Source organism: Pelodiscus sinensis, chromosome 1 (assembly GCF_049634645.1).
Source record: "Pelodiscus sinensis isolate JC-2024 chromosome 1, ASM4963464v1, whole genome shotgun sequence".
Lineage (NCBI taxonomy): Eukaryota > Metazoa > Chordata > Testudines > Trionychidae > Pelodiscus > Pelodiscus sinensis.
This window is the reverse complement of record NC_134711.1, coordinates 204,977,014-205,002,810: the sequence shown is the minus strand read 5'-3', so window position 1 is coordinate 205,002,810 and position 25,797 is coordinate 204,977,014. Positions and strand designations below refer to the sequence as shown.

The following is a 25,797-nucleotide window of genomic DNA, read 5'->3' as shown; positions in this document are numbered from 1 at the left end:
CATTTGTCTAGAGCTCAGTTTTATTCTCCCACACCTCACTTCCCTCAGTCCTTTATTCTCAAGCTGAGGTGTCTGCTGAGAAAAGCCGCTCCGCGTCTCCCTGGTCTGCTGGGGAGGGGGGGGCGCTAGCTTCGTGTCTCCCTGGTCTGCTGGGGGGAAGCAGCTAGTGCAGGGTTGCCTCACCCCGTTTGTAAGTAGGGATCTGATGTAAGTCGGATCCATGTAACCCGGGGACTGCCTGTAGTCCTTTTTATGCTTGAATGCCCTCCTGTTCTGTTGAACATACATTTTTTTTGTGTCTTTCCATATAGAACACATTTCTTCTATGTAATCTTTCAGTTATAATTGACCGAATGAGATTGATGGGGAAACACACAAATTGTGTGATTGTCCAATCACTGGGTATATTTATGTCTTTAAAGTGTATTTGCTATCTGATGCAAAATGTATGCTCCATGAGGCATGTTCCATTTTATAGTTCTGAACACCAAAAATGTTCATTTGGAGGATATGAATTGACTGGAGTCACTAGGCGGTTGTTGATACTAGTATTTCTGTGATACTAGGTACTTGAGGTCCAGACAAGCAGTATGCCCCTGCAGTTAAGATTAGTGATAGAATAAACAGTGGGCTAATTCAAGAAGTCTGTTTTGTGCCATATCTGGGGGCAGCAGGTAGAGTGAATTGATGTTAAATCAAAGCTATTTAAATCACACATTTTTACTAGCAATTTTAAATAATCAGTTTTAATCATGTTTTGCCTTTGTACTTTTTAGTTACCTTTCTAAAAAAAAAGATTGATTCTCATTGGTCGGTAACAACTAAAACACGTTTATTTTGCAACTAAATGTATCTTTCACACTTCTTTTGGTCCTTCTTGCAGTCAGGAGGCTACACCAGACATCTGTACACAGTTATTTAAGCTACAGTTTAATTGGCATTTATTCTGAGGCTTAATTTTTATATTTGTATTTTGTTGCAAATGGTGAATCGTGCATTTCCTATTGACTAGGTCATTAACTTAGTTATTGAACTGAACTAGTTGAATAAACTTACATGAACAAAGTGTTTTTTGCACCCGCAGAAGAGGGTCAAAAGCTGGTTTGACAAGACAACCAACAAGTTCCAACTGCTTAACCAGTGACTTTAGCAAGTTCATTCGTGTGACTTTCTTTAAAACTTGCCAGCAAACATGGATAGTTTTTTGTATTTGTTCTAAATTAATTTATTGGACTATAATAAGTTCAAGCCCTAACATAGGTTTTTTTAATTTTTAAAAATTAAACCTGTATCTAATTTAAATTAAAAATGATTTTTTTCTCAATTGTTCATTTTTTTTATCCATGCTCTTGATTTGTCTTTTAGATAAGAGTGAACTATTAAATCCAAAAACATAATGTTCTGAATGGTCCATCTTCAGAAATACCTCTATTATTTTCTGGACCGTGGACATTTACATTTGTTTGTTTCTTCTTTGTGGTGATAATAAGTATACATAAGTGTCCTAGATTAATATAGAAGCTTTCAGTTCATTCCTCTCAAGTTAATAACGAGTATATTGTTCCACTTCACACTTTTGTATCATAGGCTAATGCCCATTAATTAAAGCGTATGAAAGTGGTTGTAATTTTGCTACCATGTTCACATATAGACTCAGTTCACGAGTTGGAATCCTTTAAGATAGGGAAGCTTCAGGTTAGTCTGTTACAGGAAAAAAACAACAAGTGGTCTGGTAGCACTTTTTATAGACTAACAAAACTTGTAGATGGTATCATGAGCTTTCGTGGGCACAGCCTACTCCTTCAGATGACCGGAGTTATGAGTTTAGGATGTATAACCCAAAATAAATAGGAAAAGGGAAGGGGAGGGAAAAAAAGAGGGAGGTGGGAGACAGGGAGCTAGAGGGAATCAGTAAGTATTTGAAGATTGGGTAGTTCAAACGAAGCTGTTAAGTTGGTTGGGGCACTACCAACTTAACAGCCATCGAAGGCGCAAACAGACTCCTATGTCAGGAAGGATACTATAGACAACCACCTAACCTCAAGATGATTCTTATCAACAACCACAGGACATACCACACTAATACCAACCCTGGAACTTTCCATTGCAACAAACCCTGTTGCTAGCTTTGTCCACATATTCACTCTGCCGATACCATTATTGGACCTAACCAATTCAGTTATAAGATCAAGAACACATATTCCTTCTCATCCAGAAATATAATATATGTTATCATGTGCCAACAGTGCCTGTCTGCTATGTACATTGGACAAATGTCTCAGACACTTGCCAAAGAATCAATGCACACAAAACCGATATTAGATAGGATCACAAAGAAAAAACAGTTTCTTGCCATTTCAACCAGAAAGGGCATTGTCTCAAGGACTTAACTACCTGCATCCTGCTTCAAAGACATTTTAATACCAGACTTGAAAGAGAATCCTCTGAACTGTCATTCATGCTTAAATTTGACACTTTACTGCTAGGTCTCAAGAAAGACGCTAATTATCTTACCCATTACAAAGATGGCTTTCCCAATGATCACCTTTAATATCATTAGCTCACAGACATTTACCTCCCCCCCTCATCGCCTCTCTGTTCTGAAATGTGATTTGTCCTTTTCATATGTGTTCATTTTTTTTATTATATCCTTTGGTATATATGGTTGTGCCAATTTTCTTCCACAATTTGATCTGAGGAAGTGGGTCTGGCCCACGAAAGCTCATCATCTAATAAACCATCTTGTTAGTCTTTAAAGTGCTACATAGTCCTGTTTTTTGTATCAATTGACTTTGATACTTATCTGCTTTGTTTTAACTACCCAATCTTCAGATACTTACTGATTTCCTCTAGCTCCCTGTCTCCCACCCCCCTTCTTAATTTCCCTCTCCTATTTTTTTTGGTCTGCACATCATAAACTCAACTCCGGTCATCTGAAGAAGTGGGCTGTGCCCACAAAAGCTCATGGTACCATCTACATGTTTTGTTAGTCTATAAAGTGCTACTGGACCATTTGTTGTTTTTTTAAGATAGGGGTCTGTCAAACTCCATTTACCTTAGGGCCAGTGGCCCTCAAATCCTCCTGATGGGCACTACCCCCCGTGGTAAGACTACTTCAGGGGGCGCTCTCCATGTATTTCCCTGGCATATTTCTGGCTCCTTCTGCTGGCTTGTGCATTTCCTCCACCTATGCATACCCTGGCCCTATCTGCTGGTCCTGGATAATTTAAAACCTGTCGTGCCCTCACCCCACTACCCTCTGCAGTGCTGTGGGGCTACAGTGGATTCCTGTTGCTAGTTCCATGCTGCTGTCAGCATGTCCCTGTGACCCCAGGAGATATGTCTGCAGAGCTGTCCTGTCCACAGGTTTAAGCTGTGAAACTGACTAGACATCAGTGATGCCAACTCTCCTGATTTGATCACAAACCTCTTGATAATTGGGGCTTTCCGGGGGGGGGGGGGGAAGCCCCAAGTGTGGTGCTTTTTTTGTTTTTTTTTAACTGTGACTTCAAGAAGCCATTCTTCTTTTGGGTGCAGAAGGCCTGATTCATGTATTTTGAACCCTTGGGGTTGGCAGTACTGTACATGCAAGTTGATAGTGTCTCCCCCTGTGTCCAGGAGCCCTGACAGAGACCAGGATCTTACAAAAGACCTGAAACAGAGTCCTCATCTGACACTCCCATGTCTTTGTGCTGAGATCCTGCCTGCTCCCTGCCCAGGGCTAACTTCCATGGCCTCGTGCTGAGATCCTCTGCCTGGGGTAATCTAAAGTGATACCCCCTGCTGGCTGCAAAAGCACATCAGCTCAGATGGCTCCCTGGCCAGGGCAGTTGGCATCACGGCTGAGGCAGCAGAGTGGATTCCTGTACTGAGCAGTGCTTTCTGAAGCTGGGGCAATGTGGGCACTGGGGGCATGTCCAATAAGGACATGAAGTTTGTTGGTAAAGGCTGCCCTTCACTTTACATGTTGGACTGTAACTTGCAATGCCAGGCCATGTTTTCTTTATTATTAATCGCTGAGACAGTAATAGTGCTTCTCCCCCTGAAAAGTGTATTAGGAAACTTCAGATAAATGATTTAACCACATTCTTATGACTCTTAGCTGTAAGCCATAATATATACAAAGCTGCTCTTTTTTGAACAGTATTTACAAAGGCCCCCACTGATCGACGCTTTGTTCCTGCTCTAAGAGACTGGCAAATGCTTAGTTCATCTTAGCATTATTGCCTGAGAACACAATTTTTAAACAAATATCCATCCCCAAGCTCAAATAAAGCAAGCTGAAAATAGTGTATTTTTGAGCTTAAATTCCAAATCTGAAGACAGTTATTACACTGAAATTGAGGTGTAAAATGATATATGGTTTGTTAAACATGTACCCCGTTGGAAAGGGGAGAGGGACTCACTTGTGGGAGTTGTTTGATTATGGCTTGTATTGGCAAAGCATTCAACTTAGAATAACTGCCTTTGTACACAGATTAAATGGGACACCATATCATTGCCCTTCTTTCAGAAGCAAATTTTGAAGTGGTGTGCGAATCAGGAAGGCAATATCGTACAAGAAAATAGCACTTGGAACCTTCTGCCAATAGTGTTTAAATATGAAAGTAAAAGTTACTCAGTGGAGATTCACCATGAAAAATAGTCTCCCCTCCAGGTGCTACTTTCCAATCGTCACACTTGATATTCTCTAACTCTTTAGCCTGGAGATTTAGGGCTTGTTTATGCAAATTTTGTGTGGGAATCTGGGGTGTAAGTCTAGCTTGACCTAATCTGCTGTGCATAATTCTCTGTCTGGATCCGGCTCCTGTGTTAAAGTGGGTTAGGTCAAAGTGCTATGGATCTTTCAGGCTTAAGCAGCAGGATTCACATAGACAGCTAGGCTATGTCTACATTGGCCCCTTCTCCGGAAGAGGCATGTTAATTTCCAACTTCAGAATAGGGAAATCCGCGGGGGATTTAAATAAACATGGCCGCCGCTTTTTTTCCGGCTTGGGGAAAAGAGATCCTCCAGAAAAGGGCTTTATTCCGGAGGATCGCGCCAGTCTAGATGCTTTTTTCCGGCTTTTCCCCAAGCCGGAAAAAAAGCGGTGGCCATGTTTATTTAAATCCCGCGGGGGATATTTAAATCCCCCGCGGATTTCCCTATTCTGAAGTTGGAAATTAACATGCCTCTTCCGGAGAAGGGGCCAATGTAGATGTAGCCCACGTGTATGGCAGGTTCCTGAGTGGCTTTACACTCCACCTTGCCACAAACTAAGGAGTGGGTTTTTTTCCATAGACGATCACATTGTCTCTCCTTTCTTCAGATAGAATTGGTATTTGAAAGTCTTGTGTCTCCAGAGTTCTGAAACAATTCATTATGTTCTGTCTTCCTACAATGATACTCATATACTCCAGATTTTGGTTTCTGTTTCTACTGTGACATCTGAGAGCCAAGTCTTTTGGGGTTCATTAGAGTTGCTAGTGTCCAGGGAGCAAATACAAAAATAATAGACTCAGGAATTCTGGGGTTCCAGTGGTTCTGCAGCAACTAATCGATAAAACTGAAAAGCTTAAAAAGCACCTTCACTTCTGGTAACTGTATCCTGTAAGTACAGTTCCCTTTTTACTCTTCGAAAATTACAAAAAATGTTTTTCAGGTCCCTCTTCTTTAACAATAGACTAAAATATACTTTTAAGGCAAACACTTGGTAAATGAAATGATCACTTGACAGGATGGAGTGCAAGAAGAAATTCCAGAACTACCAGATCCATCTCTAGAAATGGGAATTTTGCCTAAAGAGATAAGGAAGCTGGTGGAGAGAAGGCGGCAAGTCAAGCAATTGATGAAACAGCCGGATTTAAATCCCGACCTCTATTTACAGGTATGTCTCGTGGAATAACTTCTCTGCCTACTCTGTATGGGTATGTCTACACTAGAAAGTTAGTTCGAACTAACGGACGTTAGTTCGAACTAACTTTCCTATGCGCTACACTAGCGCTCCGCTAGTTCGAATTTGAATCGAACTAGCGGAGCGCTTAGTTCGAACTAGGTAAACCTCATTTTACGAGGACTAACGCCTAGTTCGAACTAGCTAGTTCGAACTAAGGGCTGTGTAGCCCTTTAGTTCGAACTAGTGGGAGGCTAGCCCTCCCCAGGTTTCCCTGGTGGCCACTCTGGCCAACACCAGGGAAACTCTATGCCCCCCTCCCGGCCCCGGACCCCTTAAAGGGGCACGGGCTGGCTACGGTGCCCGTGCCAGGTGCAAGCCTGCCAGCACCCAGCTAGCAGACCCTGCACCTGGCACGGCACAGAGCCACCCACCCGATGCCCCCCAGCCCACTCCCTCTTGCCGGGACCAGGCTGGCGGCTCCCAGGAGCTTGCCCTGGACCGCAAGAGGCGGGCACCTTCCTGGGCTAGTGCGGACATCGTGGACCTCGTCCACGATCTCCGCACTAGGCACAGGAAAGTGGCCGTCTAGGGCAGGAGAGCTGCCAGCCTGGCCACCCAGGACCAGGTGTGCATGAAAATCAAGGGGGTCCACTGAGACCCCCGACACTGAGCCCTGAGCTTACAATGGCCGTACTGGGTCAGACCAAAGGTCCATCTAGCCCAGTAGCCTGTCTGCCAACAGCGGCCAACCCTAGGGACCCTGGAGGGGATGGACCGAAGACAATGACCAAGCCATTTGTCTCGTGCCATCCCTCTCCAGCCTTCCACAAACTTTGGGCAGGGATACCACTCCTACCCTCTGGCTAATAGGACTCCATGGACCCAACCTCCATGACTTGATCTCACTTCCCTTTCAACTCTGTTCTAGTTCTAGCCTTCACAGCCTCCTGCAGCAAGGAGTTCCACAGGTTAACTATTTGCTTTGTCAAGAACAACAACTTTCTCTTACTAGTTTCAAGCCTGCTACCCATTCCTTTCCTTTGGTGTCCTCTAGTCCTTCTTTATGGGAACTCAGGAAGAACTTTTCTGAATGCACCCTCTCCACCCAACCCCTGCTTTTAGAGACCTCTATCCTGTCCCCCCTCCGTCTCCTCTTTTCTAAGCTGAACAGTCCCAGTCTCTGTAGCCTCTCTTCATCTGGGACCTGTTCCCAACCCCTGATCATGTTAGTTGCCCTCCCCTCTCCCAGCCTTTCTCTTCCCCTCTCCCACCTCCTTTTCCCAGTCTCCCCCAGTTTTGTTCAATAAAGACAGAGTCAATGTTGGAAGAAACGTTATCTTTATTTTGTACATCAATAAGAAGGGGGGCTAGGGAAGGGCAAGTGGAAGGAGGTGAGGGAGGAATGGGGTACGAGCCCCCGATGGGGAGGACTGGGCTGGCTCTGCGGGCTTCTGGGGGTGGAAGCTCTCCTGCAGCCCCCCAATTACTCCCTCTCCCCAGATGGCAGCCTGCGGCAAGTGCAGCCGGGCTGATGGCCGAGTGGTGTGATGTGCCCAGTGTGGGCACTCAGGGCACTCCAAGCCAGAACTTCTTTGCAAGCGGGGCACCCCTTAGAACTGTGTGTCCGGGGTGGGGGTCGGGACCCTTTAAGCGCAGCCCTCGGCTAGCCTGAGACAGCATCTCCATGCTCTAAGTCCTCCTTTTATGCCCTGCCGGCACTGCTTCCGGCCATCATTAAGCCCTGTTCAGAGTCCACTCAATGTGGACTTACTAGTTCGAACTAGCAAAACGCTAGTTCGAACTAGTTTTTAGTTCTAGATGCGTTAGTTCGAACTAGCTTAGTTCGAATTAACTAATTCGAACTAAGTTAGTTCGAACTAGCGCTGTAGTGTAGACGTACCCTCCCTTATTTAAGTCCATTGGTCAGACTACAGAATAGGAGTGATTATTTTAATAGCAAATGGAGGTTGGAAACAAATTGTAAGATGCTCATTTATTATTTAGAGAGGTGTTAGGTGCCATAAATGGCCGTGAGTACTTGATAATATTGCATTCAACTTCTTATGAGGTGGTTATGGTGATTAATGTATTGGTTATGTTCCTTTTCAGTATGATATCAGGCAGAAGGCTTTGAAGCTTACAGCTAACAGCATGTATGGCTGTCTGGGGTTTTCCTACAGTAGATTCTATGCCAAGCCTTTGGCTGCTTTGGTGACACACAAAGGAAGAGAGGTGAGTCATTAAATAGCTTTTTGAAATGGTAAACTTAAAGCATCCCAGGTTCATTGAGTAGTAGAACAGCCTTCACTTACCAAAAGTCCTTTGCCTTCATGTGTGCTTCATAATTATAATTTTATTTTAGCCTTTTGTATTGCAAAAGGATAGATGGCAAGAATAGAGTTAAACTTGGTCAGATTTAAATAATTGTTGCGCTGACAAATATGGCAATTAAAAAAATAATTAAACTAGTTTTAGCAACAGATTTGCATCTTCCTTTGGTGTTTGTCCTGATGAACTGGTTTGTTGTAGCCAGATCAGTAATACCTCATAAATTTTCTAGGACAGGCAACAGTTGATAATGTAGTCCCAATTCAGCAATGTACTTAGCTGACTACTTGACTTCAGAGTTTAATGCTTGCGTATGTAAATTTATTCATGTGTTTAAGAACCTTTGCTGAATTGGTGCCTTAGTCTTTCAGGCTATGTCTACACTACCAGTTATATTGGTCTAACTTAAGTCACTCAGGAGTGTGAATAAGCAGCCTCCTTTCTGGTCCCTGTCAAGCAACAAAAATTATCTCAGCTTAAGCATTAGTGTGAACAGTGCGATGTTGATGGAAGAGCTACTGGCACTCATTGGGGTGGATTAATTAAATCGATGTGGGAGCTCTTCTGTAGGCCTAGAGGGCTACGTTTACATAGCTTGCAGTGGCACAGCTGCATTTGTACAGCAGCACCACTGTAAGTGTTCTTGTGTAGCCTTAGCCTCAGATGCTGCTAGTTCTTATAGTTATTCTTCATGGCATGGTCTCCAAAGGATCAAAAACTTTTTAAGTGACTCTGATGAAGCATAATTTTTGATGAAGCTTGATTTCATTCTTCTTTCTTCATGAAGTCTGTATTATTCTATCTGTGCCATCCCATCAAAACAAATAGTCCTTTTCTTGTTGTTTTTAAAATTGAGCAGCCTACCTAGTCTATTTAACCTTACAAAAACCAGAATGAAAGGTTTTTGTGAATGGTTGATGTGAGTGAAACTAAATATTGTATTATCGTTGGGAAATATCTTATATTTAAGATTCAGACACTAATTGTGCCAATTTCTTAAGTGGACTGTAAAACATAGTTTTGAACAATATTTATATCTGAATCATTCTATTAGCATGCTTTTTAAAATATTCTCACTAGTTATAAAAGACCCCCATCTCATTTTGGCTTCTGTTTAACCATTTTAATGCTCATATTCTTCTCTCTCTCTCTTTAATAGTGGTGTGCTTGCCAAAATGTAAAAGGCCAGAATTTTTCAGAATGAGCTGTGGTTCCTATTTGTATATAATTGTGGAAGATACTGATGAAACTATCCACTGCATTCTAGAGAGATCTGTGATAGGAAGGGTAGGCAGTAAAATAGGAAAGGAGAAATGATAACGTGTTAGTAAGTAATTTTCTCACATTAGTTCACTCTTAAAAACTCTTTTATTATTCATTAATCAGTCAGTTGTGGAACTCCTTGCTAGAGGATGTTGAGCGGATCAGAACTTGAACAGGATTCCAAAAAGAACTAGATAAATTCCTGGAGGATAGGTCCAACAATGGCTATTTGCCAAGATGGGTAGGAATGGTATCCCTAGCCTCTGTTTGTTTGTCAGAAGCTGCGAATGGATAACAGGATACTGGACTAGATGGACCTTTGTTCTGACCCAGTAGGCTATTCTTATGTTTTGGTTAATACTGCTGTACCATAGCTAAATGGGAGAGTGTCTTAAAGCATTTGATGTTGTAACCTGCTGGTGACTAGCTTTTCACCAGTCACTTCATGCTAATACAAATTGTGTTAAAAAGCATTAGAGGAGTAGCTGGGTTAGTCTGTAACAGGAAAAACTTAAAAAGCAATGAATAGTCTAGTAGCACCTTAAAGACTAACAAAACATGTAGATGGTATCATGAGATTTCTTGTGTCATCTGAAGAAGTGGTTTGTACCCATGAAAGTTCATGATACCAGAAATTGTGTTAGGGCTGTTTGCATCAAGAGGTTAATGAGGAAAATATAATTTCAGGAAGAGTGATAGGGGCCTAATTTTAAGAAAAACATAAGAAGCTTTTCTTTGAAAAGTGATTAAACTGTATTCTGATTCGGTACCTAATGATACATGCATAAGTAAACAAGGTGGTATGAAATATCGCCAGGGAATGCAACTTGAATAGATATGGGTCAGATTTTGGAATGCTACATTTTGCAGTGTTGTAAACCATCCCATAATTGTATCAGAGGGGTAGCTGTGTTAGTCTGAATCTGCAAAAGCAACGAGGAGTCCTGTGGCACCTTATAGACTATCTGAAGTGTAGGAGCATAAGCTTTCGTGGGCAAAGACCCACTTCGTCAGATGCATGTAGTGGAAATTTCCAGAGGCAGGAATAAATATGCAGGCCAGGATCAGGCTGGAGATGACCAGGTGGATCCAATCAAGGAGGATGAGGCCCACTTCTAGCAGCTGATCTGGAGGTGTGAATTCCAAGAGAATAGAAGCTGCTTTTGTAGTTAGCAAGCCATTCACAGTCTTTGTTTAATCCAGAGTTGATTGTGTCAAACTTAAAGATGAACTGTAGCCCAGCAGTTTCTCTTTGAAGTCTGGTCCTGAAGTTTTTTTTGCTGCAGGATGGCTACTTTTAGATCTGCAATTGTGTGTCCAGGAAGATTGAAGTGTTCCCCTACAGGTTTTTGTATGTTGCCATTCCTAATAACAGATTTGTGTCCATTGATTCTTTTACGTAGGGACTGTCCTGTTTGGCCGATGTATATAGCAGTGGGGCATTGTTGGCACATGATGGCATATATTACGTTGGTGGATGTGCAGGAGAATGTACCAGTGACAGTATGGCTGATCTGGTTAGGTCCTGTGATGGTGTTGCTGGTGTATATATGTGGGCAGAGTTGGCACCGAGGTTTGTTGCAAGGATTGGTTCCTGAGTTTGAGTTATTATGGTGCGATGTGTAGTTGCTGGTGAGAATATGCTTCAGGTTGGCGGGTTGTCTGTGGGCAAGGACCGGCCTACCTCCCAAGGCCTGTGAAAGCAAGGGATCATTGTCCAGAATGGGTTGTAGATCACTAATGATGCGTTGGAGAGGTTTTAGCTGGGGACTGTAGGTGATGGCCAGTGGTGTTCTGTTGGTTTCTTTCTTGGGCTTGTCCAGTAGCAGGAGGCTTCTGGGTACACGTCTGGCTCTCTCAATCTGTCTCCTCACTTCCTCGTGTGGGTATCGCAGTTTACAGAATGCTTGTTGAAGATCGTGTAGGCCTCTGTCTGAGGGGTTGGAGCATATGCGGTTGTACCTCAGTGCTTGGCTGTAAACAATGGATCGTGTGGCGTGTCCGGGATGGAAACTGGAGGCATGCAGGTAAGTATAGCGGTCGGTAGGTTTTCGGTATAGGGTGGTATTGATATGACCGTCACTTATTTGTATCGTGGTGTCCAGAATTTCACCATGATTTCAACAGCTTCCACCCCACCATCAACCTCAGCATGGACCAATCTACACAGGAGGTCCATTTCCTGGAAACCACTTCTTCAGATGATGCAAGAAAGCTCATGATACCATCTACATGTTTTGTTAGTCTTTAAGGTGAGGGGGGCAGGGTAGGCACTGGAGGCGCCAGAGGCGTGGCTAGTGCAGGGGGTCTCTAGGGATGGGGGGCTCTAAGAGGTGGTGGGGAGACTGGAACTGGGGGCATCTAGGGTGGGCAGCTGGCATTGGGGGGCTTTGGGGCAGGGCTAGTAGTATGGAGGCAGGGCAGGCACTGGGGGGCTCTGAGGACGGGGATAATATTGGGGACTGGGGGCTGGCAATAGGGAGGACTCTGGAGAGTTGGGTGCCGTGGTGCTCTGGAAACAGGCTGGCACTGGGAAGTCTGGTGGTGGTGGGGCTGTAATGGGTTGGCACTCAGGTGTTTGGGATGGGAGCTGGCACTGGGAGGCTCTGAGGGTGGGAGGCTGGCACTGGGGTGAGTGGAGTGCAGGGGATTCTGGGGTCAATGGTTAGCTGTAGGGGTTAGGGTGGGCTTTGAGGGTGGGGGTTTTGGCAGACTGGTAACATTTATTTGCATATTCATTATTTGGATAATGAATATGCAAATAAAATGTTACTGGTCCTCCAGAAGTTTGTGACTGGGTTTGCTGGTCCCCGGTATAAAATAGGTTGGGAACCACTGGTGTAAAGTATTTGAAAGATGTCAATATTATTTTTTTAAATAGTATTTTGGTAAGATTGGGTCGGACCAAGCAAGTGTATTGTGCTGCCTAAAAATTTTAGGAATTTTACATTATTCTTTAAAAATCTGTTTGAAATCATGTTGATGGGTCAGAAATGATCTAATATGCACATTTGGATTTAATGGCAAAAAAAATTTGTGTGACGTGAAAGAAATTCCTTCTGTGAAGGACAACACAGATGTGCAAGTGAGAGGTGTGACACGTACACCATCACTATCTTTTCCCATACAGCCTATGTGCTCCTCTGAGTCTCCCATTCAGATCCTATCTTACCCAGCTGTGCTTAGTTGATGACCTATAGGCAACTCGGTATGGGTTGGTACAACTGAGGCATGTATAGGTTAGCTTTCAGTGGAGAAATATGGTCAGGGTGATTTTTGTATGTTTGGCATTCCAACAAATAAAATGTAATTTGTGAAGTGACTTGTGTAGTAATTGTAGTGGTTGTTCACTAGATGGCGATAGATACCTTGAGATCATTAAACAATTAAGACTTCCAATGTTGTCCTTGAATGATTGTGATGATTATTTTTTAAACAGATCTTGCATGATTTTTAATCTGATTTTTTATTATATAGATTATTTGTGAGAGTTGTTTTTGTTTTAACCTGAAATATTGCATAGTATCAGTTTTACGAGTTGTTTATATTCTAGAAGAAAAATGCTTTCAGAGAAGGGAGAAAACAAAGTATACTCAGCCTGTCAAGTTAAAATGTTTACTTAAATGTTTAATAGTACAAGTATTTGCTAAAACTGATGACCAGTAGATATATTTTCATTATTTTTTTTTAATTTAGTAGGATTTTTTTTAAAAAAGAAAGAAACATAGACTTCCCCACAGTATTTGCAGTCTAAGGTACATCTAGACTACATGTCTCTGTTGCTAGAGGCATGTAGATTAGGCTACCAGGCATAGGAAAATGAAGCGGCGATTTAAATAATCGCCGCTTTATTTAAATTTACATGGCTGCCGCGCTGAGCTGACAAACAGCTGATCAGCTGTTTGTCGGCTCAGCGCGGTAGTATGGACGCGTGGGTGTCGACATCAAAGGCATTTGTCGACCACCCAGGTAAACCTCATCCCAGGAGGCATACCTGGGTGGTCGATAAATGCCTTTGATGTCGACACCCGCGCGTCCAGACTACCACGCTGAGCCGACAAACAGCTGATCAGCTGTTTGTCTGCTCAGCGCGGCAGCTATGTAAATTTAAATGAAGCGGCGATTATTTAAATCATCACTTCATTTTCCTATGCCTGGTAGCCTAATCTACATGCCTCTGGTGACAGAGGCATGTAGTCTAGACGTACCCTAAATGAGGAAGTGTTAGGTGGAATTGGAGTACAGTGGTTCTCAAGCTTTTTCACAGTGTGAACCAAATATGAATGAGTTTCATGGGCTACTTCCCTTGTGGTAACTACAGCAGTTGCTTGCATTGAAAAGTCATAAGAGTTTTTAATGTAATTTTATCTGTCCTGTAATGTAATTTAGCAACTGGAAATAAGGAGAGTCAGTACCACGCGATCAGCCATCTCTCTTCAGACTTTGTCCAGTGACTGCCATATAAGGCCACTCTTTTCTTTTTTGACATATCAAGTCAGTGGCAGGCCAGATGTGTTTGGCTTCTGTATTCAGGATCCCCTGTGAAAAAGACTGTTTCTTGTGGGACAAGATAAGAGTTGCCAAGCTGCTGTCTGGGGTCAACTCGGTTGCTGTTGGCTGTGACCCTAGATCTGTGGCCTTTCCAACCTGTGGCCCACTGGGTCTTCACCTGTGGCCCACGGATCCTCTGGGGCACAGGAGCCCTGTACTTCCTACACCTCCCCCTCTTTCCCAGCACTTTTGGAGGAGTTGTGAATTGCCTGATTTGTTCCAGGCCCACTCCTTGGAGATCCAGCTCTAGGAGGGGATGGGGAGGAGCAGGGTCAGTGTGAGAACTGGCTGCTTCATGTGCTTCAAGAGTGCTGGGTGGGAGGAAGTGGAGCAGGTAAGTGCAGGGCTTCGGTACCCAGTATGTGGTAAGCGCATGGGGGAAGGAAGCCAGACTAGGGACATTAAATAGCGGTTAGGAAGTCGATAAGGGGGTTCGCTGTGGTTCTGCTTTTTAAAGCTCTTACTACATTTAAAAAGCACAAGTGCAGTGTGTGGGACCCAGCACAAGCCAGGACAGCCATGTCCCTGGTGGCTGTTACTACATTTACCAAGCAGAGCTGCAGCATCTGGGACCCGGCATGAGCCAGGATTGCTCAGTCCTGGCTCATGCTGTTTCCCCTGCTGTGCCTCTGCCTCTCTTGCCCCTGCGGAGATGGTGTTGGAGGTAATTGGCTTTTAAGTTGGCTGCCCCCCCTTGCTGCCTCTGATACAGGGGCAGCAAGGGGGAGAAGTGACTAGTCGAGTAGTGACTTGACTACCTGATAAGCCTAAGCTTATCAGGTAGTCAACTCGTTGCTTACATCCCTAGACCAGATTGGGGGGGGGGGCGCTGTGGGGCCACAGGTGGAACCCCAGTGGAACCCTCGTAAAGGAGGACCACTCTTGAAGCCCGACCACTATTCGTGCTTGCCCTTCCCTGACTTTAGTGGAATTTCCTTCAGGACTTTTGTTCTGTACTTTTCCAATCAGTGACCCACCTTGTTGGCCAGAAAACTGGACCACCGAGGGGTAAAATTACTCTTCTTTCTTCTACCACTACTTGTAGGTAAGTTATAGAATTTCCTTTTGCAGTTAATGAACTGAAAGGATGAAGTTTGCTAGTCATGTTAATTTAAATGTCCTTTTCATATTTTAAAATAAATTCTTTAGTGATAATTTGCTCAAATTCTAAGGTCTTGGTAGTCAAAAGGTGAAAGGATAGCATCTGCTTGTCACTACCTGCTGCGAAAGGGAGTAGGGAGCGAGTAGGAGAAAGAAGAGAAAGTGAAATGAATCTCAAATAAGTTCATTGAAAAATAAAACAAAGAGAAGCAGACCTAGAAGTCTATCTACTCTCCTCTTCCTTTCCTATCCCCTTCTTCTGAGCTGTGGCTGCAGGGAAATATAGGCTTTATTTCATTTTCTCTTGGGTCTTGTTCAGCTGGGAAAGGTGATCAACATTTGTTGTTGCATTATGGACCTGTGGTGCATCTACATGTTTGCCAGAACTGATCTATTATGAATGGGGCAGCTTGTCAGGCCTCCTTTCCCAAATATAGGGGGGGGGGGGGGGGGGAGGAGAGAGGAACACAAGCTGGGAAACAGGTCCTCTTTACAATCTCATTAGTAGCTGCCTTTTTGAATGCTTTTGTGGCTGTCATCCACATTTCCACTAGAGCAGTGGTCACCAACCAGTAGATCAGGATCTACTAGAGGCTGGATCCTCTGACAGGTGATTCTGACTACTTTGGCCAGGAGGTTTATAAGGTGCCAGCACTTCATATGCCCTCCCACCGCACTGCCGTGCTGCTCCTGGCCTCTGCCTGGGAGCTGCCTCCTGTGAGCCTCCTGCTTGCTCTGTAGGGTAGAGAAGACTGAGGAGGGGGATGATAAGATGTTAGGGTGTCTCCCTCCCTCCACTCCTGTATTCCATCTCCACAGTGTGAGCAGGGTTGGGGTCCTCAGAGAAGAGGTGGGGCAGGGACAGAGTCTCAGAGAAAGACGGGAAAGAAGGTGGGACAAGAATATTTTGGGTTTGAGGCAGATGCTGGATTGATGTAAATTGAAAAAGTGATCTTGTGCTTGAAAAGGTTGGAGACTACTGCACTAGAGCTTTGATGTCTAATATAACCTTTGTGCAGGCATGCAACTTACATACTTGAGGGCCCCAACAGAAGAGTTCTTAACTGCTTCTACGTATTCAGGTGTTAGACAGAAGTGGTGCTTTAGAATTCAGAGACATTGAAAAAGTCCTTGCCATCCTTCAGGTTCTGTAGGAGGGACTATGGATCCTATTTCAAAAGATAGCAGTTCTTCTGTGGTGCTTTTCTCCTTGAGATGCATCATAAGAGGAAGATGCAACAGACCTATTGGATTTTTCAACAAAAACCTAAGGATGTTCAAGATGTAAAACTTTTAAAATTCTGTCTGTCTGGTGTCTCAAGGGTTTTTTTTCTTGTGAGGGAGGCTATATCTCTATTTGCATACCTTCTTCACAGTACTTTCTTATAATTTACATGTAGTCATGATAATTTCCAATACAAAGCTTTATCCTTCAGAGGCTCCTTTAGAGATTCAACATTCTGTTGGATAAATAGGAATCAGTTCTTCAAGTTCTGGTTCGTACGTGTATTTCACATGTGGATATGGATATACTTGAATCCAGCAATGTCTGTTGACTCACATATGCAAGGGCACCATTTATGGGGAACTAAGGGGGCCAGAACCTTCCCTCCCAAGTTTGAACTCCAGGGCTTACCATTAGAGTAATCCTCTCTCAAGGATTCAAGGACAGATCCCTGTCTAGGACTGTCCATAAAAGGTGCACTCCTTCTCCAAGCCCATCGAGGAGGGCAAGCCCTTACACTCAGACTTTTGAGTAACTGGCTCTGTAAACAAACAAAACTCTGAGGGTGGCGAGTAAGGTGTGTAGGAAGAACCGTGGGGTCTGTTGGTGACAAGGACCATCATCGGCCCATAGGAGTTGGCACTTGTGATGCTGGGGATGTGGCAGTACTCTTTTGGTTTGAAATGGTTTGGTTCAGTGGCTCTCACTACCTATACTATACAGATTGTTCCATCACCCTTGCATATGCCAGTCCCGTCCACAAGTGCAACTCCCGATTTTGCAGCTTGGATGCATTTGCCCAAACCTTGTTCTATAGCCAGGGATGTGCTGGAACCATTGGTGCTGACCCTCAGAACTCCCTGTACACCAGGATGCATAAGATGCATATGGCCTCAAGGGTATTTTCTTCTTCTCCCAGCCCTCCTGAGGGAAATTACTACACCATTGTTTTGGTTTCTCATGAACTTTCCTACTTACAGCCATTGAGTAGGATTGCTTGGTACCAATGACATTGCCATTACAATGGAACTGATTTTTGGATTTCGATGGCTCTGAGGAGCTGGCCCCTCTTCCATCTCCTCAACAGTTAGTTCCTCTTTCTGGCCCTATGGGAACCCATGGAATCCCTATACCAAATATTTGGGACCTACCTGGGAACCTTTTCACTTCTTCTCCTTGTGCCAACAACTGGTTCCACCAGTGTAGGATGAGGAGGATGATGTTCAACCAGGACCAGAGGTACCAGTAGTCCAATGGGAATTACTTCTTCCTCATCCTGTCAGAAGACCGTAGATAATACTGGGACTTACCCCGAAAGCATGGCTAGTGATCTCCTCTAAATATCTCTCGAGGAAGTCTGAAACCCACACCATTGACTTTTGAACATTCTGCAGCCTCAAGGCCCAAGTAAAGGTGGCTTTCACAGTTAATAAGGCCATATCTGAAACAGAGAGATTGGTCTGCCATACCCCATCATCCTATGGCCCCACACCTAATGAGGTTGAGAAATGCTACATTCCATAGAAATGCAGGCCATGATGGAAAACCATAGACTCTTCAAGATACAGTTGATGCTGTATTTTGCTGCATCTGGAAACTTGGTCATTGGCATTACTATGAGTGGGATTGGTGGTCTCAATCCTTGGGCTTCTCCAGGGAAGTGCAGAATGCTATCTGAGAACTTCCCTTGGACGAGTCCAGCCTTTGTAATCAGAAGACAGACACTTCACTTGTTAAAAGATTCAGGGTCTACTATCAGCTCCCTGGGCATCAATACACTGACCCCAAATAGAAAGCCGCAGAGGCACACCTATAGTCAAGTCCTTCTCTTTGTTCATTTTACTACCAGCATCCTACCAAGAGGCACAAGACTCAACGGTCCTGGTGCTTCTTCGAGTGATTAGCCATATCTGTTCTATGAGTGGGAAATGCTCAACTTTTTTCTAAGAGACTTTGAATGCACTGGGGCACACACTTTATGGGACCTCTCTGCAATGAAAACAAGCAAGCACCTTTCCCTGTATCAGCATGGGGAACCATTTTTGGGTTGGGAGCTGCCACCCCCAGGCAAGTAGACTTTATGTTCCAGCCCCACAGTGGGATAGTGGCAGGTCTGGAGTGCTCGGGCTTTGCGTAGGGAGCTGTTTTTTAAACTGGCTCCCCTCGTGGACTGTCTACCACCTGGCACCTCACATTGCTGCTTGTGATATAGCGTGGAATGGCAGGGGACTCCCCGGGAGTGAGGCCAGAGCACACTGTCTGCCACCCCTTCTCCCAGGGCCTATAGAATAGTCGTGTAACTGATAAGAGTTCATACAGTTACTTGACTGTTCAATTACCCAATATCTAACATCACTACTGTCAGCTGCATTTCATGCTGTACTCCATGCTTTCATTCTTTTCTCCTCCTATCTCGAATACACAAACCTACATGCCTCCGTCGACAGAGGCATGTAGTTTAGACGTACCCGTAGTTAGTTAACTTTCTTGCTTTCTTTCTTGCTTTCTTGTTACTGTAGTTAGCTAGGGTATGTCTACACTACAGCACTAATTCGAACTAACTTAACTCGTACTAAGCTCATTCGAATTAGCGCATCTGGACTTAAAAACTAGTTCGAATTAGTGTTTTGCTAATTACTGAACGGACCCTGAACTGAGGTTAAGGATGGCCGGAAGCAGTGCCGGCAGGGCATCAGATTAGGACTTAAAGCGTGGAGCTGCTGCCTCAGGCTAGCCGAGGACTGTGCTTGAAGGGACCCGACCCCCACCCCGGACAGACAGTTCTCAGAGGTTCCCCACTTGCAAAGCAGTCCTGGCTTGGAGTGCCCTGAGTGCCCACACTCGGCACATCACAGCACTCGGCCATCAGACTGGCTGCACTTGCCGCAGGCTGACATCCGGAGGGGGGGGCTGCAGGAGAGCTTCCACCCTGAGGAGCCCGCAGAGCCGCCCCAGTCCTCCCCCATTGGGGGCTCGTACCCCATTCCTCACCCCCATTCCCTCACCTCCTTCCACTTACCCTTCCCTAGCCCCCCTTCCTGATGTACAAAATAAAGCACATGTGTGTTCAAAAATAGAAACTCTCTTTATTGAACAAAACTGGGGGAGACTGGGAAAAGAAGGTGGGAGAGGGGAAGAGAGAGGGTGGGCGAGGGGAGGGCAACTAAAATGATCAGGGGTTTGGAACCAGGTCCCATATGAAGAGAGGCTAAAGAGACTGGGACTTCTCAGCTTAGAAAAGAGGAGACTGAGGGGGGGATATGATAGAGGTCTATAAAAGCACGAGTGGTGTGGAGAGGGTGCATAAAGAAAAGTTCTTCATTAGTTCCCATAATAGAAGGACTCGAGGACACCAAATGAAATGAATGGGTAGCAGGCTTCAAACTAATAACAGAAAGTTCTTCTTCACAAAGCAAAGAGTCAACCTGTGGAACTCCTTGCTGCAGGAGGCTGTGAAGGCTAGAACTAGAACAGAGTTTAAAGAGAAGTGAGATAAAGTCATGGAGGTTGGGTCCATGGAGTGGTATTAGGCAGGGGGTAGGAATGGTGTCCCTTGCCTGTTTGTGGAAGGCTGGAGATGGAATGCACGAGACAAATGGCTTGGTCATTGTCTTCGGTCCATCCCCTCCAGGGTACCTAGGGTTGGCCGCTGTTGACAGACTGGCTACTGGGCTAGATGGACCTTTGGTCTGACCCAGTACGGCCATTCTAAGCTCAGGGCTCAGGATTGGGGGTCTCAGTGGACCATCTTGATTTCATGCCAACCTGCTTCTGGGTGGCCAGGCTGGCAGCTCTTCTGCCTTAGACGGCCACTTTCCTGAGCCTAGTGTGGAGGTCGTGGACGAGGTCCACGATGTCTGCACTAGACCAGGCGAGCGCCTGCCTCTTGCGGAGCTGGGCAGGCTCCCGGGAGCCACCAGCCTGGTCCCGGGAAGAGGCGGAGGGCTGGGTGGCAGCGGGTGGCCGGCTCAAGCCGTGCCAGGTGCAGGGTCTGCTGGCTGGGTGCTGGCAGGCTTGCACCTGGCATGGGCACCATAGCCAGCCCGTGCCCCTTTAAGGGGGCCGGGAGGGGGGCAGAAGAGTTTCCCTGGTGTTGGCCAGAGTGGCCACCAGGGCAAGCTGGGGAGGGCTAGCCTCCCACTAGTTCGAATTAAGTGGCTACACAGCCCTTAATTCGAACTAGTTAATTCGAACTAGGCGTTAGTCCTCGTAGAATGAGGTTTACCTAGTTCAAATTAAGCGCTCCGCTAGTTCAAATTAAGTTCGAACTAGTGGTTTGCATGTGTAGCGCCTATCAAAGTTAATTCGAACTATCGTCTGTTAGTTCGAATTAACTTTGTAGTGTAGACATACCCTTAGTTAAGTTTCTTTCTTTCTCTCTTTCTCTCTTTCTTTCTTTCTTTCACCACGCCTGGTTGTCATGAGGCGATCTTACTAGCACGGCGCCTCCTGTCGAATGCCTCTCTTAGGCTGGTGTCTCCCCATGTCAGTTCTGGACCCACGTCACTCCCAGACCACAGTGTCCTCTTTAGGACACTGCCCTCAGGCAGTGCCCATGATTGTTGTCTCTCAGTCCTCCTTTCGGAAGGGGGAGGGAAGTGTGCAGAGACTGATAAACTCTGGGGTCCTTCCCTCCCAGGGAACCCTCAGTTCTCATCTTGCCTCAGTGACCTACTGCCTGTCTTCATCTAGCACATGCTGCAGGAGCAAACTGCAGTCTGAAATGGCCAATAATCATTGGCAAGTGGGTGTGGACCTACTGCCTTTCCCTATCTAGGTTGTTTGTCTCTCCCCCTGCCTGCCCGCAGCGCTAGTACTCTCAGGCCTTGCTTCAGGCAGTGCAGCCTTGGATTGAGGTCAGGTCAGAGCGCCCCAGCCCTGCCTGCCTTTCCCCAGCATTGTTCTGTCTTGGGATGCCTCCAAACCTCCTTAGTAGCCAGGTCCTTCCTGCTCCCCAGCTAGAGCAAGTCTGTCTCCCTTTCTCCCATCGGGGAGCCTTTATTTATACAGCCCCCAGCTGGGCGTTAATTGGAAGTATCTGCCTCAGTTGCGGGCTTTGCTCTCAGCCCTCTCCCAGGCCTGGGTTTTATCCTTAAAAGGCCAGTGCGGGGCAAATGACCCATCACACTGGTTCTCTGGGCTTTAAACCCTGTGCCTCCTGTAGTGAGGCAAACCTGGCCTCAGAGTTAGACAGTTGTCAGGCTAGGCCACCAGCCAACAGGCAAATTTGAAGTCTTGGTTGAGGGCCTAGAAAACTCCCAAAAAGTTTCAGTCCCGATAGTGATCACGCCCACCTTCCAAAACTGCTTCCACGCATTTTACCACCAATGGGTTGCTGTTACCTCCGACAGATGGATGCTCAACGTTATCCTTCCTCTCCAAACCACCTATCTACCTTCTCGCTTTGTCCTCCTTCAGGGGCCCTCTCGCGAGTCCCTACTGCAACAAGAGGTGCTACATCTGTTATATCTGGGGGCCATAGGACCAGTCCCACAACAGCATAGGGGAGAGAGTTCTGCTCCCATTACTTTCTAACTTGAAAGAAATCAGGGGACTTGAGACCCAATTCTAGATTTGCGCAATCTGAACAAATTCATCGGGACACAACACTTACGCATGTTCACTTTATCCACCATTACTCTGGCACTGCAAGAAGGGGACTGGTTTTCAGCCCTCTATCTCCAGGATGCCTATTTTCATGTTCTAATACATCCTGCTCGCAGGAGATTCCTAAGGTTCACAGTAGACCTGGATCGCTACCAATATCAAGTCCTACCTTTCAGTTTGTCTACAGATCCTCCAGTTTTCTCCAAGGTGCTCACCATAGTCACAGTATATCTTCACTCCATGGCAATAATTATATCCCCTTATCTCAATGACTGCCTCTCAAGGCTGAACTGCAGACTGAGTCAGTGCACATGATGTCGAAGCTGGACCTCTGAATAAACTGGGAAAAGACATCTATTCATTCTTCCCAGATAATACAATTACTGGGGCCTTTCTGGATTCCATGGTAGCATGAGCCTATCTAGCTCATGAAAGATTCTTCACCATCCAAATGCTGGCTGCAACACTTTATTTTTCTATATACACTACAGCCAAAGACTTCCTACAACTTCTCAGCCACATGGCAGCTACAACCTTTGTGGTATCGCATGCCTGACTCCGCATGCACTGCCTACAGGTTCGGTTTTCTATGGTGTACAAGCCTCTAAAGCACCCAATGTTGCCCTTGCTTTCATACTTCACGAGCTCAAGGCATCCCTTCTCTGGTGGACCAAACCAGCCAATCTTTGCATAGGGGTTCCATTTCTCCAACATTTTCCCTCATGCACAATCACGACAGATGCTTCATGCACGGGCTGGGGCGCTCCTCTCCATGACCAGACTGCTCAAGGCCTTTGGTCATCTCAAAAGGTGTGCTTGCACATATCTTTGTTGGAACTGTGTGCTGTACGCAATGCTTACAGGCATTTCCTGACCTCCATTACTGACAAACACATGCAGATCCTTAAAACATTGCCTGCATTTGCTATATCAACAGGCAAGGGTGAGCCAGGTCTCAATCTCTGCGCATTGAAGCCAGAAAGCTGTCGAATTTTTGCATCAACCACAACATCCACCTTTCGGCAGTTCACAACTGTGCATCGCCAATGTAACTGTGGAGGCTCTCAGCAGACGTTTCCCTCAGCATCATGAATGGGTGCTCAGCTCCTTGGTAGTATGATCCTGGTTCTGGAAATGGGGTCACCCATCTATAGACCTGTTTGCAACACCTCACAATACCAAATGAATATGGTTTTGTTCCAGAGTAGGCATCAGGAGGGGATTACTCGGAGATGCCTTCCTCATTCCATGGAATCACAAGCTCTCTTACGCCTTTCCCCCGATACCACTTCTCACCAAAGTCATTCAGAAGATCAGGACAGATGAAGCCATGGTCATACTAATATCTCCTGCCTGGTTGAGGCAACCATGGTATCCCTTCCTACTCAGGATTTCAATTCGCACACCCATCACTCTCCCTCTCCAATGAAATCTCATTGCTCTGGGTCAGCCCACACAAATCCACCTGGACCTACGCAAGCTGCATCTAACAACATGGCTCCTCCGTGGCTCTCCCACTCTGAATTAAGGATGTTAAGAACTAATCGCCGCAGAGAGCCCCGGATCAACTGTGTGGAGCTTGCCCCGGGCTGCATGTGGCGCTGCCCCTTTGAAACGCTGCGGCAAAAATACATCAACTATTCTATTAGGGTATGTCTACACTACAAAGTTAGTTCGAACTAACGGACATTAGTTCGAACTAACTTTCATAGGAGCTACACTAGTGCTCAGTTAGTTCGAACTTAATTCGAACTAATGGAGCGCTTAGTTCGAACTAGGTAATCCTCATTCCACGAGGATTAAGCCTAGTTCGAATTTACTAGTTCAAATTAAGAGCTGTGTAGCCCCTTAATTCGAACTAGTGGGAGGCTAGCCCTCCCCAGGTTTCCCTGGTGGCCACTCTGGCCAACACCAGGGAAACTCGTCTGCCTTCCTCCCGGCCCCGGACCCCTTAAAGGGCCACGGGCTGGCTATGGTGCCCGTGCCAGGTGCAAGCCTGCCAGCACCCAGCCAGCAGACCCTGCACCTGGCACGGATCGAGCCACCCACCCAATGCCCCCCAGCGCTCCCCCTCTTCCCGGGACCAGGCTGGCGGCTTGCCCAGGCTTGCCCGGGACTGCAAGAGGCAGGCACCCGCCTGGGCTAGTGCGGACATCGTGGACCTCGTCCACGATCTCCGCACTAGGCACAGGAAAGTGGCCGGTTTGGGCAGGATAGCTGCCAGCCTGGCCACCCAGGAGCAGGTGTGCATGAAAATCAAGGGGGTCCACTAAGACCCCCGACCCTGAGCCCTGAGCTTACAATGGCCGTCCTGGGTCAGACCAAAGGTCCATCTAGCCCAGTAGCCTGTCTGCCGATAGCGGCCAACCCTAGGGACCCTGGAGGGGATGAACCGAAGATAGTGACCAAGCCATTTGTCTCGTGCCATCCCTCTCCAGCCTTCCACAAACCTTGGGCAGGGACACCACTTCTACCCCCTGGCTAATAGTACTCCATGGACCCAACCTCCATGACTTGATCTCACGTCCCTTTAAACTCTGTTCTAGTTCAAGCCTTCGCAGCCTCCTGCAGCAAGGAGTTCCACAGGTTGACTCTTTGCTTTGTGAAGAACAACTTTCTGTTACTAGTTTGAAGCCCGCTACCCATTCCTTTCCTTTGGTGTCCTCTAGTCCTTCTTTATGGGAACTAATGAAGAACTTTTCTGTATGCACCCTCTCTACCCAATTCCTGCTTTTATAGACCTCTATCATATCCCCCCTCAGTCTCCTCTTTTCTAAGCTGAAAAGTACCAGTCTCTTTAGCCTCTCCTCATATGGGACCTGTTCCCAACCCCTGATCATTGTAGTTGCCCTCCCCTCTTCCACCCTCTCTCTCCCCCTCTCCCACCTCCTTTTCCCAGTCTCCCCCAGTTTTGTTCAATAAAGACAGATTCCATTTTTGAACACAATTGTCCTTTATTTTGTACATCAAGAAAAGGGGCTAGGGAAGCCCCTCATCACTTTTGTTCAGTTCCATCAAGGTACACCTAGTGGCCATCACAGCCTTCCACCACAAAATTGATGGATGGTTATTTGTACTCACCCGACAACTAAAAGGTTCCTCAAAGTGCTGTGTCTCCTTCATCCTGATATCACACAACCTGTATCTTCCTGGGACCTCGGTCTGGTGCTGTGAGCCCTGACCACACTACCCTTCAGGCAAATCTCTCACCTCTTCCTTGTATTTGCTGAGCGGATTAAAGGACAAGCCATATCAAAACAGAGGCTCTCCAAATAGATGACTGACTGTATAAAACTTTGCTGTATCTTCTTCCAGTGCATATCTAGGCAACATGCCACTTGTGGACATTTGTAAGGCAGCCACTTGGGCATCACAACTTACCTTTGCTAAACATTATGCATTTTTATGCGGTCACAGTCCACAGTTCTATCAGTATTCTGAAGCCCCAGCTACTGCAGGCCGAAACTGGTTGTTAGTTACCTCCAGATCTCTTTAAACTTCTCTGCGATGAAGCCTCAAAAAATTGGCAATGATTAAGCTCCCATTATGCTGAGACCACTGCCAATCATACAGTGCTATTTCCTTGTACTCCCCTATCTACCTTTATCTATTTGTCTCTTGTCTTATAAGCTCTTGTTCTGTGTTGGTACAATTCCTGTTCTGTTACTGGTGAGGTGATGATGGAGATAATTAACCATTTTATTTTAGGGTAATGTGAGTGTGGGTTAGAGCTAGCTATTCTTGTAGGTTTTCTCTCCATTTCTCTCCCATTTCCATGATTTTTTAGGTGATTAGGAAGGAAGAAGGTGCTGTTGATAGTTCTGTCTTTGGGCTCATGGGTTTTGT

At 45.8% G+C, this 25,797-nt stretch overlaps 1 protein-coding gene across 3 annotated transcripts in view; it reads left to right on the top strand.

Moving 5' to 3' along the window:
- POLA1 (DNA polymerase alpha 1, catalytic subunit) overlaps positions 1 to 25,797 on the top strand; it is a 317,285-nt gene that overhangs the window by 52,538 nt on the left and 238,950 nt on the right. For all 3 annotated transcript variants that reach the window (XM_075913285.1, XM_075913286.1, XM_075913287.1), the window contains exons 25-26: positions 5,718 to 5,867; positions 7,986 to 8,108. In XM_075913285.1, the coding sequence (XP_075769400.1) occupies positions 5,718 to 5,867; positions 7,986 to 8,108 (273 nt within the window). The remainder of the gene's footprint in view (positions 1 to 5,717; positions 5,868 to 7,985; positions 8,109 to 25,797) is intronic.